At 36.4% G+C, this 14,252-nt stretch overlaps 2 protein-coding genes across 6 annotated transcripts; both read left to right on the top strand.

The window, feature by feature from the left end:
* Positions 1 to 813: 813 nt before the first annotated feature.
* Positions 814 to 3,424, top strand: LOC145571063 (uncharacterized). Its single transcript, XM_081630159.1, has 6 exons — positions 814 to 1,351; positions 1,526 to 1,616; positions 1,844 to 2,035; positions 2,135 to 2,290; positions 2,429 to 2,588; positions 2,735 to 3,424. The coding sequence occupies exons 1-6, from the start codon at positions 814 to 816 to the stop codon at positions 3,422 to 3,424; spliced, it is 1,827 nt and encodes a 608-aa protein (XP_081486285.1).
* Positions 3,425 to 7,216: 3,792 nt separating this feature from the next.
* LOC145570452 (uncharacterized) lies at positions 7,217 to 13,994 on the top strand. 5 transcript variants are annotated; one of them, XR_014096466.1, is made up of 5 exons: positions 7,217 to 7,365; positions 12,373 to 12,492; positions 12,598 to 12,640; positions 12,854 to 12,970; positions 13,349 to 13,993. XR_014096466.1 is itself a non-coding variant. In XM_081629543.1 (5 exons), exons 2-5 carry the CDS (start codon positions 12,475 to 12,477, stop codon positions 13,628 to 13,630), a joined length of 495 nt encoding a protein of 164 aa, XP_081485669.1. In that variant the 5' UTR covers positions 7,217 to 7,365; positions 12,373 to 12,474; the 3' UTR covers positions 13,631 to 13,994. The 5 variants fall into 5 exon arrangements, 2 of the variants coding, with proteins under 2 accessions (XP_081485669.1, XP_081485670.1); XM_081629543.1 differs by having other exon boundaries at positions 12,598 to 12,675; positions 13,349 to 13,994; XR_014096465.1 differs by lacking the exon at positions 12,598 to 12,640 and having other exon boundaries at positions 12,373 to 12,538.
* Positions 13,995 to 14,252: the final 258 nt, after the last annotated feature.

The following is a 14,252-nucleotide window of genomic DNA, read 5'->3' as shown; positions in this document are numbered from 1 at the left end:
TTTTGTCCCTCGGGAGAGTTACAACTTGAAGACTAATTCGGTGGTGCCTATACCTGCAAAATAACGGAGACTCTGGGTGGTTGGAGCTCTGCCTTCGACAATCAAGTTAGAATGTGTTGGAGAATACGAAAAGGTGCAGAAAAGTAGAGTGAGATCTTCTCGGATTCTGAGATCAGGTGTTTTCTCTGATGTAAGAGAATGTAGGGTTGTTGTAATAAATCTATCTGCCCCATAAATGGGGAAAATCTCCCTATTTATAAGATCATTGGGAAAAGTGCCCTTTCTTAGGTCATTCTGACCTAATTTGGTGGGCTGCGCCGTAATACGGCTTTATCTGGATTTGGGCCAGAAAGGCAGCCTTTTCTCCCATTTGTTTGGAGTGGCACGTGTCATTAGGTGGGAGATCCATTTGGACCTCCAAGAGGCTGACACGTGTCAGCTTCTGATAGGGCCACGTGTCTTGGGTAATTTTACCCAAAACATGTGGTGTGTAAGGTTTGTGGTGGGGTAGGGCATGTTGATGCTCACTGTCCTAACCATAAGGTGCAAGCTAGAAATAAGCAAAGAAACCAGTCACACAAGGGGCAGGCTAGGCATACGCATAAAACTTAGCCACAGAAAGTGTGGAGGCCAGTGTAGAAGCTTGCTACTCAGGAACATGATGTGAGGGGCAGGACAGAAGCTTGTGGTGATGATGAGGAAGAGTGTGAGAGGACTCAGCAAGCTCAAATTCTACAGCCAGGGGTTATTTTGATCAGCAGCAGTGGTAACAGGTTTAGTTTTTTAGAAGAGGGGGAGTGTTCTCACACTTCCATGGATAAGTTAGGTTTATGGAATGTTAGAGGTCTAAATAAAGCTAGTAAGCTTTGTGATGTTCTATGGTTTATTATACATCATGGAGTTGGCTTATTTGGACTTCTTGAAACCAAAGTCAAGGCTGGGAAGTTTAGTTCAGTTTTTGGTAGACAGGGAAGTCATTGGTCTGTCTGTGCTAACTATCCTCATCATAAAGGGGGTAGAATTTGGATCATTTGGTTATCTCAGTATTTTGATGTTACTATTGTTAGATATGAGGTTCAGTTAATTCATCTACAAGTAGTCCATAGAGCTTCTGGGGTAGTCTTTTTCTGCACAATGGTGTATGGTTTGAACACTACTGCTTCCAGGGGTTATCTTTGGGATCAAATTGGTGATCTTGGTAGGAATGTTAAGGGTCCTTGGATTGTGAAAGGGGACTTTAATAATGTTTTGAATCTCAATGACAGAATTGGTAGCACTGTATCTCTTTATGAGGTTGAGCCTTTTAGGTCTTGCTTGAGACAGAATGATCTTACTAACTGGGCTACTGGGGGTATGTTCTACTCCTGGAATAATAATTAAGATGGTAAAGACAGGGTCTGTACAAGGATAAATAGGGTTATTGTTAATGATAGTTGGATGGATAGGTTTCCTAATATGCAAGCCATTTTTTTTCCTGAAGGATTGATGGATCACTGCCCTTATGTGATTAACTTGTTTGATTCAGGTTCTCAAATCAAGAAGCCTTTTAGATTTGTCAATATTTGGGTTGATTTTCCTGATTTTCTGCCTAGTGTCAAGGATGCCTGGGAGAGCATGTATTTTGGCACCCCTATGTTCCAATAATTTAAAAAACTGAAAGAGGTGAAAAGGTTCATGAAAGATTCAAAGATGGTTAACTTTTCTTGTGTTGAGGCTGCTAATGCTATTGCAGAGAAACAGTTAGAGGATATCCAGATTAAATTGCAAATGATCCTGGAAATGAGGAGTTAATAGCTCAATAAAGGGATGCTAGATTGAAGTACGGTAAAACTTATTCTGACAGGTATAATTTTTTGAAGCAAAAGGCTAAGGTTCATTGGCTTAAGGATGGTGATATGCACACAACTTTCTTTCATGCTATTATCAGGAAAAGAAGAATGCATAATAATATATACTCTATTGTGAACAATGAGGGGGTGGTGACTTCTGATCCCGGGAAAGTCTATGATGATGCTTTCCTTGAGTATTATCAAGGGTTATTAGGTACTAAAGATCAAATGATAGGCAGTATTCATCATGGAGTGATTGTTGAGGGGAGGATTCTAACAGATGAGTAGGGTCTTGGGATTTGCAGGGCTTTCTCTGAACAAGATGTGAAGAGTGCTCTTTGGAGTATTGATGATGACAAGGCCCTTGGCCCTGATGGGTTTTCTAGCAAGTTTTTCAAGGTTGCCTGGGATATTGTGGGAGTTGATGTAACCAGAGCTATATTGGATTTCTTCAAGTCTGGGTAGCTTCTCAAACAGATTAATGCTACCACTCTCACTTTGATTCCCAAGGTTGAGCATGCTAATAAGGTCACTTAATTGAGACCTATAGCTTGTTGCAATGTTCTTTATAAGATCATTTCTAAAATGATTTGTGAAAGGATGAAAGAGGTTTTGCCTGTGCTGATTGATGGATGTCAGGGTGCTTTTGTTGTTGGGAGGTCCACTTTGGACAATATTCTGATTTGTCAAGATATGCTTAAAGCCTATAATAACAAGAGGAAGCCTCCTAGATGTACAATAAAAGTTAATCTAAGGAAAGTTTATGATTCTGTCAACTAGAAGTTTATCCAAGAGATGCTGGTATCTCTTAAGTTTCCCAATCAGTTCATTTCTTGGGTGATGTAGTGTGTGACTACTCTTTCTTTCTCCTTGATGCTTAATGGGGGCACTTATGGTTTTTTTAGGGGAAAAAGGGAGTGAGACAGGGAGATCCTATGTCTCCTCTTTTGTTTGTTATAGTGATGGAGTATCTAACAAGACTTTTGAAGAAAGTTGGGAAGAAAAGGAGATTTAGATTCCACCAAAGGTGTGAACAGCTGGCTCTAAATCACCTAATTTTTGCTGATGATCTGATGCTCTTCTCATATGGTGATGCTGAGTCTATCAAGCTCCTAATCAAAGTCCTGAAAACTTTTGAGGCTAGATCAGGGTTGCAAGCAAACTTGGATAAAACAACAATTTATTTTGGGAATGTGCAACAACAAGTTCAAGACAATATTTTGAGAAATTCTGGCTTTGTGCTTGGTGATATGCCTTTAAGGTACCTTGGTATCCCTCTAAATACTAAGTATATGAAGGTGGTGGATTATGACAGTCGCATTGATAAAATACTGGTGAGATTACAATGTTGGAGCAGTAGGAATCTGTCCTATACTACTAGTACTCTTATTAGTGCTGTTCTGATGAGTCTGCACACTTATTGGGCTCAGTGTGTTCTCTTGCCCAAGGTTGTTGTGGACAGGATCACTCAACTTTGCAGGGCCTTTCTATGGAGTAGCAATGCAGTTCTGACTAAAGCTCCCCTAATTGCTTGGGATTGGGTGTCTAGACCAAAGAAATTTGGTGGTTTGGGGATCCAAAACTGTAGGAATTAGAATAAAGCTGCCCTAGGAAGCTATGTGTGGAAGATTGCCAAGAAAACTGATTCTTTATGGGTAAAATGGATACACTCTGTTTACTTAAAGGATGAGGATTAGTGGGATTATGTTCCAAAGAAAGATGCTAGATGGGCATGGAAACTGATGTGCAGAGTTAAAGATGATTTAAAAGATGGATTTGGGAATGAGGGATGGTTGAACAAGAAATACAGAATTAAGGATGGCTATAAGTGGTTACAGGGCAGTACGGAAAAGGTTACATGGTATAATTGGGTTTGGAACAAGTTCAATGTCCCTAAGCACACTTTTATCACTTGGCTTGCAGTGCAAGGTAGGCTCAGAACAAGGGATAAACTATTTCCGTTTGGCATTTATGATTCCACTAACTGTCTTTTATGTGGGGAGGCTGTAGAATCTTGCAGTCACTTATTTTTCTCTTGTAATTATAGCAGGAGGGTCCTTTATAAGGTGGCTCACTTGCTTGGTCTTGCCAATCAGCATGTGAGTACTCTGAGTATCTGGAAGGATTGGAGAAAGGAAGGCAAAAATCATATTCAAGAGAAGCTGATCTTGGCTAGCTTGACTGCTGTGGTGTATAATATCTAGCTTGCCAGAAATCATGTTTTTTTGGCACAAAGCTGTTCTTAGGCCTGAGTTTCTGTCTAAAGCTATGAAAAGGGAAGTTGTGGTCAGATGTCAGCAGCTGATTAATCATGCTTGGAAGATTGAAGACTGCAGATGGGTTCAACAACTCAAGACTAGTATTTAAATGTTTTTTGATGTTTGTACTAACTGTCCTATGTTTTTTCTTCTATTGTTAGTTGTTTGGTTTGATGTTAGCAGTTTTGGTTTACCCTGTGCCCTTCCTAAAAGGTACCAGGGGATTCTCTAACCTAGTTCTAGTTCCAAGTTCTTCCTAGTACCCTTCATAGAAGGTGGCTAGGCTAGAATTTGAACCTTAGGAGTGTGTTTGCCTTGTTTAGGCTTGTGTAGTTTGGGCAGCCTGTTTTCAGGCTTGTACTTGTACATTTGTACAGTTTTTTGATCAATATACTTTTCTTACTTTCCAAAAAAAAAAAAACAGAATCAAATGAAAGTCAAACACATTCAGACAAAGCTTTTTGAATCAAATGAAAGTCAAACACATTCAAACAAACCATTTGAATCAAATGAAAGTCAAACACATTCAAATAAAGCTTTTTGAATCAAATGAAAGTCAAACACATTCAAACAAACCGTTTGAATCAAATAAAGGTTAAACACATTCAAATAAAGCTTTTTGAATGAAATGAAAGTCAAATGCATTCAACAAAGCGAATTGAATCAAATGAATGTCAAACACATTTAAACAAAGCTTTTTAAATCAAATGAAAGTCAAACACATATGGGGGCGTTGACATTTCTCTCTTCTCCTCCTTCCATGGCGATTGATTTGGTGGTTTTCTCTTCAGCTAAATCGATTTCAGTGGCTTAAAAGAAGAAATAATCCACCCCCATACCTCAAAATAACTTGAATCAATCTAATATAGCTTCATCGAATAATTTGAATGATGGTTTAAAGCAGTTGAATGTTCGTGGTTTTTCTGGACCTGCTTTGATCCCAGAAGAAGATGAAGATCTTCAAGAGCTGGTCACTCCTCTAGCTCATCTGGTTCATCCGTCAATTAGGAAGATTACCAGAGCAGATTTGAAAGCTCTTGAGGAATTTCATGCGTTGAGTGCTCACTTGAACAAGTCCAATGCAACAGTGTTGAAAACTACTGTTCCATTGGATTCCAGACCAGATTCTGCATGAATCACTATAGGAAATCCTTTGCGGGGTACTTCTAAGTTTCCTGAAAGTGGTAATGCCCTCAATTTTGGTTCAATCCCTAGAAACCCAAATCCAGCAGCACCTAGGGTTTCTCAAGGTACTGTTCCATTGGTTTCTAGATCTGATTCTGCTTCTGTTGAGGAATTGATTGCTTTTGAGGTAGAAATAGAGGTGCCTGATCATCCTAAAACAGTTCCTGCTTCTCAGAAGACAGGATCTACTAAGCTCACTACTAAGGGATCTGCGCTCTCCTTTGTATCCCTTGTTCTCAAAGAGGGTAAAATTCTAGCTCAATCGCAGCAAGATGAACTTCAAGAAGGTAATCTTAAGTGGAAAAACTTAGTGTTTTTCTATGTTATAGGCTACTATCCTACTATTGATGTTGTGCACAGGTATATTGCTGAAAATTGGAATAATATAGCTAAACCTGATATTTTTTGGCATGATGATGGCTATTTTCTGATCAAATTGCAAAATCATGATGACATGAATACTATTCTTAGTGCTGGCCCACACATGTTCTTTGGTAAGGCAGCAATTGTCAAGCCTTGGTCTAAGAAGTTTGATTTTCATGCTGAGGTATTGAGGACTATTCCTTTATGTGTTAAACTCCCAAATTTACCTCTGAATTGTTGGGGTGGATACTCTGAGTAGGATGGGGAGTGTGCTTGAGGTTCCAATATGTACTGATGAATGCACTTCACAACAATTGAGGGTCTCTTTTGCTCGTTTGTTGATTGAAGTTGATATCACTAAGCCATTACCTAAGACTATCTGGGCTGAAAGTCCAGATGGTGTTCTGGTGGAATAGAAAGTTGTCTTTGAATGGAATCCTCCTTTTTGCAAAAAATGTAATAAGGTGGGTCATGATTCCTGCAAAAAAGGTTCAAACACTGAAGACACAAGATGCTTCTAAGGAGCAGCCTAAACAACATGCAAAGGTATGGGTTTCTAAAGCCCAACCTGTTCCTGTACCTGTAGCTGTTGTATTTGTATCTATTGGAGGTAAAGGGATTGTTCATGGTGCTAGTACATTTACTCTTGCTCTAACAGCTCAGCTAGCCAACTCTGATAATGATTGGAGAGTGGTTAGCAGGAAGCATAAAAGTCATGGAAATGCTCATACAATGCCTGCAGTTTATAGCTCAAATCCTTACTCTGCATTACTTCAAGATGCTCAGGATGATCTATCTAAACCTATCGGGGGTGATGTTAATCCCCCTCTGGTGCCATGATAATCATAACCTTGAACACTAGGGGTCTTAATGACTCCAATAAGGTAGCTGATGTCAAACAGCTGCTTTTACAGCATAATTGTGATGTTATTGCTTTGCTTTAAAACAAGGTCAAAAATAAAAATGTTTTGTCCATTCTAGAAAAGAATTGGTTTAGGATGGTCTTGGATTACTAACCTGTCCTATTCCCAAAAACGTAGGATTTGGGTTGGATGGAAGGATGACAGGTTGAATCTTGATGTTATTAAAGTGCATGAGCAATTTGTTAATTGCTTGATTACACTACAAGAAAAAGGGAAATTAGCGACTGATTTTTGCGACTACCATAATAATCCGTCGCAAAAATTATTTTTGCGACTGAAAAAAACGAGTAGTTGCAACTTTTGCAACTGATTTTGAAGTAGTTGCTATGCGGTTGCTAATTAGCAACTAATTTTTGCGACTACCATAATAATTAGTCGCATGAAGTATTTTGCGACTGAAAAAAACGAGTAGTTGCCAAATTTACAACCGACTTTGTAATAGTTGCTATGCGGTCGCTAATCTGTGACGCTCTTATAACTTATTGCGACTAAATTTTAGTTGCTAAGGTTAATAATTTTGAAACCAATTTTTTTTTTTAAAAAAATTTGCGACTACTATTGCAACTCGCTACCATTATTTTTAAAATTTATTAATAAAGAAATAAAAAACCCTTAATATAATAAGTTGTTGCCGCAAAAAAAAAAACAAAAACTCCCATCACTACTTATTCTTATTCGTTTATTCATAATCATACAAGACTCTTTTGTCCGGAAAAAAAAAACCCGCTTCCATTCTGAATTTCAGAACAACGAACCTTTTGCCGTCGTCGTCAACAGCCGCCTTTGCGCCACCACATCTCCTCCCAGGTGAGTAACTTATTCTTCTCCTTCATATAGTCCATTCCATCTTTCTCTTACTGTAATTTGCCAATTGCGAATTTTAGGGTTATCATTGTGTTTTTCTCTTTCCATTTTTTGATTTTAATCTGATATCCATTGCTAATTGCGAATTGGTTTTAATCTGGTTATTGATTGAATTGCGAGTTGATTGATTTGCGATTTTTTTTTTATCTGATTATAATACGAAGCATAAATTGTTCTTAAAAGTTGCAAATTGAAGTATGTTATATGCAATTTTTTTTTTTTTTTTTTTTTTTTTTTTTTTTTTTTTTTTTTTACAGAATATGGCAGTAGCAAGAATTGTTTTTTATCTGATACTTATATGCGAATTGCAAATTGGTTTTAATTGTTTTTTATCTGATACTTATACGGGAATTGCAAATATGGCAGTAGCAAGAATTGTTTTTATTTATTTATTTATTTATTTATTACTTACCTGATACTTATATGCGAATTGCAAGCAAGTATTTCTCAATTATTTTTATGGGTTAAGGGGGCTTGAAAGTTGTGGTGATTTGTCAAATTGAATACTTTGATTAAAGTGATATGATAATTATATTCTAGCATTGCTACTCATATCATGTTTGGTGAATAATCTGATTAATTGTGAAGTTTTAACTTTCTAATTCATATTTTCGATTAATATGCTATGTGGGGATTTGAACACTAGAGGTGTGTTGGTTTTACCTACTTTATACTGCTTATAACTCCTAATTATTAAAGCTTTATTTACCTTTAATTTGATTCTCACTTACTTTGATTATCTCTGATAAACATTATCTTTTATTATGAGGCACCCAGGGAGATGTCAAGTAGCCAAACATATCAAATTCTGAACATGCCAAAAAAATTGTAGTAGTCAGTGGTTTTGATTTGTGCTTCTGATTTGTTTGAATATAGGTAGTAAAATCTGATTCTTGGGTCATTTAATTAAAGAGACTGATATTTCAATAGCATCTCTCTCACTCACCCCCCCAAGAGCGAGTTAGCTAGAATGTCAACAATGTTACATATGTCTCTCCCTATAGCATCTCTCTCTCTATAGCAAGTGTGATAATTTATGAGCATATATAAGAAGACTATATTACATACGTGTAGATCGGCTATCTATCTATAGCCTATAGTTGTGTACTAAATTACATATATAAGAATTTCTTGGAGTAGAGCTGCCGAGCGTACTTATGGAATTATGGACAATGGTATCAATTTGTTTTAGAAAGCTCCTGTGTCTTAGGAGAATGTATGCCTTATAAAGTTTGCAGTTTGGCATAAATGTAAAGATTTTCATATGGAAAAAGCCGCACTCATGAATTTACTTTGGGTTTTAGCTTGGACAAGCTGTGGGTGAGACAGATTCAATCGTTTATTGGAGGTCAATTCCTCAGCTACTATGAAGTGGATGCTATATTAGGGTCTTGGATAGAAGCATGTTGCTGATCAGTTGGAGGGGGATAGGATAATTTAGTCTAGGGCCATTAGTATTCTGTCCTTTAACATGTTCCCAATTTCAGTGGTATTGTTAGCTCTTCTGAACAGGTTTGACAGTAGAAAAGGCGGACTGGTGGAATGTTCTTCCTCCTTTATCTTCTGCAGGCCTTTATTAAGCTGTTAGTTTGTTAAGCTGTTTTTAGTCTGTTAGTTTAGGAGTCCCTAAAGCTTGACTCAGGGGTGTTCGTTTAGGGCCATGAAAATGAAGAATCCTCTCCTTAACCCTTCCTACAAGGTGTAAAGAGGTAAACTCTAGCGCCATTGATCGAGGGATTAGGTAGTGTTGTTAGGTCTACTAACCCTAATCAAATTAGAAATTTATAATCCTAAACTACCCTAATACGAGTATAGGGGTAAGTAAAAAGGTCGAACCCAAAAGGACTAAGTGTATCAATCTATGCCAACTAGATTACTAGGAAAGCTTGTGAGGTAAAGAGAGGTTCAACTAAACACTACTAAGAGCAAATAACTAAAACTAGGGAAAGTGGAATCTAATTACATCAATGCATTCAACAACATCAAACAATTAGATGAAAATGACCTCGATTAGGAACAATTAACACATTTAACTCACTCTCGCACAATTAAGCATGTTAATTATCCTACTAAACTAATTCACTCTCGTGCAACTAGCCTAGCAAAGGTATGGAAGAATTTAGACCCTCAACCAACTCACTCTCGCACAATTGATTGAAAGCACAATTAAAAGTATAGAATCAATTAGCTAGAAAGATTCTAATCCATTTAAGCATAATCCATACACAATAATCAAGAAACAATTTCATACAAATCACAATCAATCATTCAACTTATTAACATAATCTTCATCCATTTCCCTAGAACAAAATCTAAGCTAACATAATGAACAAAAACATGGAAAACAAGGTAAAATAATAATAAAAGCAAGAATCAAATAACTAAACTAATTAATCTACTCAAATAAACAAATAAATAAGCAAAAACAATAATAAATAAAAGCAATAAAGGTGAGAGAAAGTTAGGAAGACTCATTGAATAAATGAGAAGAAAAATCCACAAATTTGCTTCTTCAAATTCCCAAAAACTCCATGAAAAATCCAAGCTTTCTCTCTCTAAACTACTCCTAAACTAGAGAGAGAAACTCCTAATCTAACCCTAAGAGAGAGAAAATAAAAGAACTAAACTACTCTAATCTAATCTAGGGTAGAAAAATGTTGATTGAAAGTTGAGAGAAAATAACCCCAAAGGGGTATTTATAATACAAGCTAAAATAATAAAATAAAATAAGTAAAAAGGAAAAATAAAACTAATCAAATTAATAAAAATAAAATAAAAAAGAAAGAAAAAAGGAAAAAGAAATTAAAAAGAAAACAAAACCCACGAAATACCCCCCAAATCAGCCCCTATTCCCTTCTCCTTCATTTGGCTATCTGAAATTTTAATCACCACCGCCTCACCTTCATCAACGGTCATCATTATCCCAAGTCGAAGATCAACGGTAATCACCAAGCTTCACTGTGAAATCATCATTAATTGTCACGTGCAAAACTCGTGAAGTGGCTCAAATTGAACCCAGATATGTGCGCCCGCGAAGATGTCGCGTGGAGGTCGCGCAATTGCTTCGGCTTACAATCTGTTTTGTGAACTCCAATTGCGTGCGCCTTCTGACAGGGCTGCGCGGCCGTGAAGTTCCAATCAAATTGGACCTTAGTTGAGGTTCGATTGCTTGCAAATGGTGAAGAGGGGAGGCCGGAATTCGCTGCTATTGTTGCGGGTTGCTGCTGGTGGTTGTTGCGTGAAAATTGTAGGTGGAGCTGGTGGTTGTTACGGGGGTGATTGGTGGTTCAGGTGTGGGGAGAGTTGCGTGTTTGCTGCTATTGCTGTTGGATGGGCAGCGTGGTTAAGTGGTGATTTTGGTGGCGAAATGGGAGGTGAGGCTGGGTTGCGTGAGGTAGCAGGGGATTGGTGTTGGTGGTGTTGTGGGGGGTAAGGGAGTTGCGTGGGCTGGTGTTGGTTGTGTGAGAGTGGCTGCGGTGGAGGTTGGTGGTGTTGGGCTGAGTTGTATTGCTGTGAGATGCTGGTGTTGTTGAGGGGAGCAGGGGATTGGGTGGCTGATTATGGTGGGTTGCTGTGTGCGTGAGGGAGCAGGGGATTTGGTGTGGTGGAGGATAAGGGAGGTGCGGTGAAGGTTAATGCTGGCAGCAACAGGTTGTTAGGGGCAGCAGCTAGTGCCTCGATGTTTGGCTCAAATCATGTGCCTCGAATCTCGGACTTTGAACTCGAACACAATCCTACACAAACCAAGAAAACCGAGGAGAGGATCGGGACATAAAATAAAATAAATAAAATAGAAATAAATAAAAATGAAAATAAATAAAGGACGAAATAAAATAAAACCAAGACAAATAAAATAAAATAAATAAAATAGAAATAAACTAGAAAATAAGGGACATAAAACTAAACCAAAAAAATAATTAAAACTACGCAAACAAATAAAATAAAATAAAATACGAAAATAGACTAAAACTAATAAAATAAAGAAAATAAACTAAAAGGCTCCAAAAATACTCAAAATAAATATAAAAGACGAGAATAATAAAATAATAGAAATAAAGGATAAAAAAGGGTGAAATTATTGGAAAATAAGCCGGAATACGACTCAAAAAACACCCTAAAAGTCACTTATCAGCCATCTTATTTGTATGATGTACGATCTCAATCTTTATTTTGATATAATATGACTTGCCAAAAAAAAAGTGTTGATTAATTAAATTCACAATTGCTGTTATCAAATAATGTAATTAGAAGAGTACAAAAAATGTTATATTCCACCAAAATTGAAGGGCTAAATACAGTTATGCATTGGGGATGTTTAAAACTGTTTGTCAATTATGCATTGTATGCAGCTGCTCTATGTCATTGTTGCTCTGGCTTTTGAATGGAAAAGCTAGAAGATGCTCTGTGTCAGCTCCTCTCTTATATATTCTTTTGAAGCAAGCTAAATGTGGCTATGCTAAATTGTGTCTGATTATACTCTGTTTCCCTGTTGGAGTGTTGGCACAATTGTGTGTCTGATTTATATGAAGTCCCTTGGCTAATTTTCTATGCTTGGTATTCATATTTGGACGAGATGTTACTTTTTTGCTTATGCATACGGGAAATCTTGGAAATTAAGAAGTATAATTGTTGCTTGTTAGCTGAGGCAAAGTTATTTGACAATTTTCGTTAACTAATAAATAAATGATGCTGCAAATATCAACTGTCGTCTGTTGAGAACTAGTGATATACTATGAAATCAATATGAAGTTGGGCTGCTTTTTGTTAAATAAATCAGAAATAAAAAGTTCTTATGTCCTGTTTCATTATATATACAAGCATACTACAAAAAGGTAATACAATCCTTAATTGCATTAATGATAGTACTTGTAAAAAAAAGTTAGAGATTATTTATGTATAATATGCTATTTTGAGTTAAAATTAAAAACTTTACTTGTTAATTATGTGCAGCGTCCATATACTTGGAGACCCGAGTTCAATGCTAAGGCTAGGAGAGAATTTGACAAAAAAGCTGGGGACCGACTTAGGGGTACATTGAACCAAGTTTACAAAATGGCTCTCCATAAGCAAGTTAGTTTCATGACTGACATTGTTTGAGCTGAATTTATAAATAATCGTAAGCATCCTGATTTTTCTGAAACGTTCTAACCAAGAAAGAGATAATCGGTTATGTAGCCAAACATTAGAGAAGCTAAGTTTGACCCTGGCCATCACCAAGGTAGCGTATATACTCCTCAAGTAGTTAAAAAATTTGTAAGTGTATGATTTTAGCAGCAAACTTATGATTTTTAATATAGGATTGAAGCAAGTAGAAACTTTTTAGCCACTAAGAGATAACTATAACTGGTCTTTATTACAATTGCTCTGTAGTCTATGTCCCCCTATTTTTTGTTGTATTTTTTTTAGTGCTAACAACTTCTTCTTATACAAGACAAAGAAAAAGGATGGAATTTTACCAACTGCTGTTGAAGTCTATGAGAGCACTCATTCTGTTTGTGTGGGCAATGATGAAGTTGAATTGATGGGTGACAAGTCTTTAAAAGTCATGGTATGAGTATACTTCTAAATTTTGCTAAGATTACAAAAAAAATATGGTAGTTAATGTTTGGAGATACTATAGATTGTTTATTTGTTTGTGTGATTGAGTTAGAGGATGAGAATGATTTGCCGGCATTAATCATATGATTAATGTGGTATGGCATAATGTGAATTGAAACAGGTTTATTTTGAAGCCATACCCTATAGGAGGGAATTCTTCAATTTACAAAGGAGATTTTGCCGAAAATTTTACTAATAACTGCTTACATAAATTATTTTGCTATAAGTGTTGCAATTTTTATTTGAACTTTATTTATTTAAAAATGTTTTTAGTCTTTTTAAGTTTTGACATTTGAGATCATAGTTACTAATACATATCTTAATGCAGGGAGAATATATGGAAAAACTTGAGGAATATAAGAACAAAGGAATTGAGATAAACCCTAACAAAGTCTACTTGGAGGTTGTAGGTGGGCAAAAGAAAGGAAAAGTCTATAGTTTAGGGAGTGCTTCACAAATGTATTACAAGAGCGATTATACTTCTCAACTTACTGCATCATCTTCCACTCCTTTCATGATTTCTCAACTAAGCTCTCAAGTTGAAGAATTAAAGAAGATGGCGGAAGAAAACCATAACAAGGTAGAAGAAAGCCAAACAATAGCGGCATAGAGCTTAAAATATGCTAAGGAATTCATCGAAAATCGTGAGATCGAAAAAGATACATGGAAGAAGGAAAAATTAGCTATGCATAAAACATGTAGGAAATGGCATCACTTGTCCAACAACGTTACCGTCCTTCTAAACTTCCTACGCCTATAGTCACCCGCTCTCGTGATACAACTAAGTGATTTTTATTTTCTTGGGGGTAATTTTGTGAACAACTGGTCTTTTACATTGTCATTAGTTCTTATTTGAAGTAGCATTTTTTATTTGGGAGGTGACTTTTGAAACAATTAGTCATATGTATTAAATATTATTTATTAATACATTGATACAAAATTGATTATATTTTGGATATTTGAATAAAATTAACATCTTGGTTATTTGAATTTATGCGTGGTTACTTTTTTTTGTGATTGATATTGGTTGTCGCTAAATTATGGTCTCAAATATTGATAATCAGTCGCAAAAATTTAGCGACTGCAAATTTGGTTTAGAGACTGATTAGTTAGTTGCAAAATAATTATTCTCAGTAGTTGCTAATCTGTTACAAATAATTAGTTTTGTAGTCGCAAAAGTTTGGTCTCGTAAGTAGTCGCAAATCCGTCGCAATAAAACTAGTCTCTGTAGT

Source organism: Chenopodium album, chromosome 12 (genome assembly GCF_948465745.1).
Source record: "Chenopodium album chromosome 12, dcCheAlbu1.1, whole genome shotgun sequence".
NCBI lineage: Eukaryota > Viridiplantae > Streptophyta > Magnoliopsida > Caryophyllales > Amaranthaceae > Chenopodium > Chenopodium album.
Note: the sequence above shows the minus strand (reverse complement) of the source record. Positions and strands in the feature narration are given on the sequence as shown.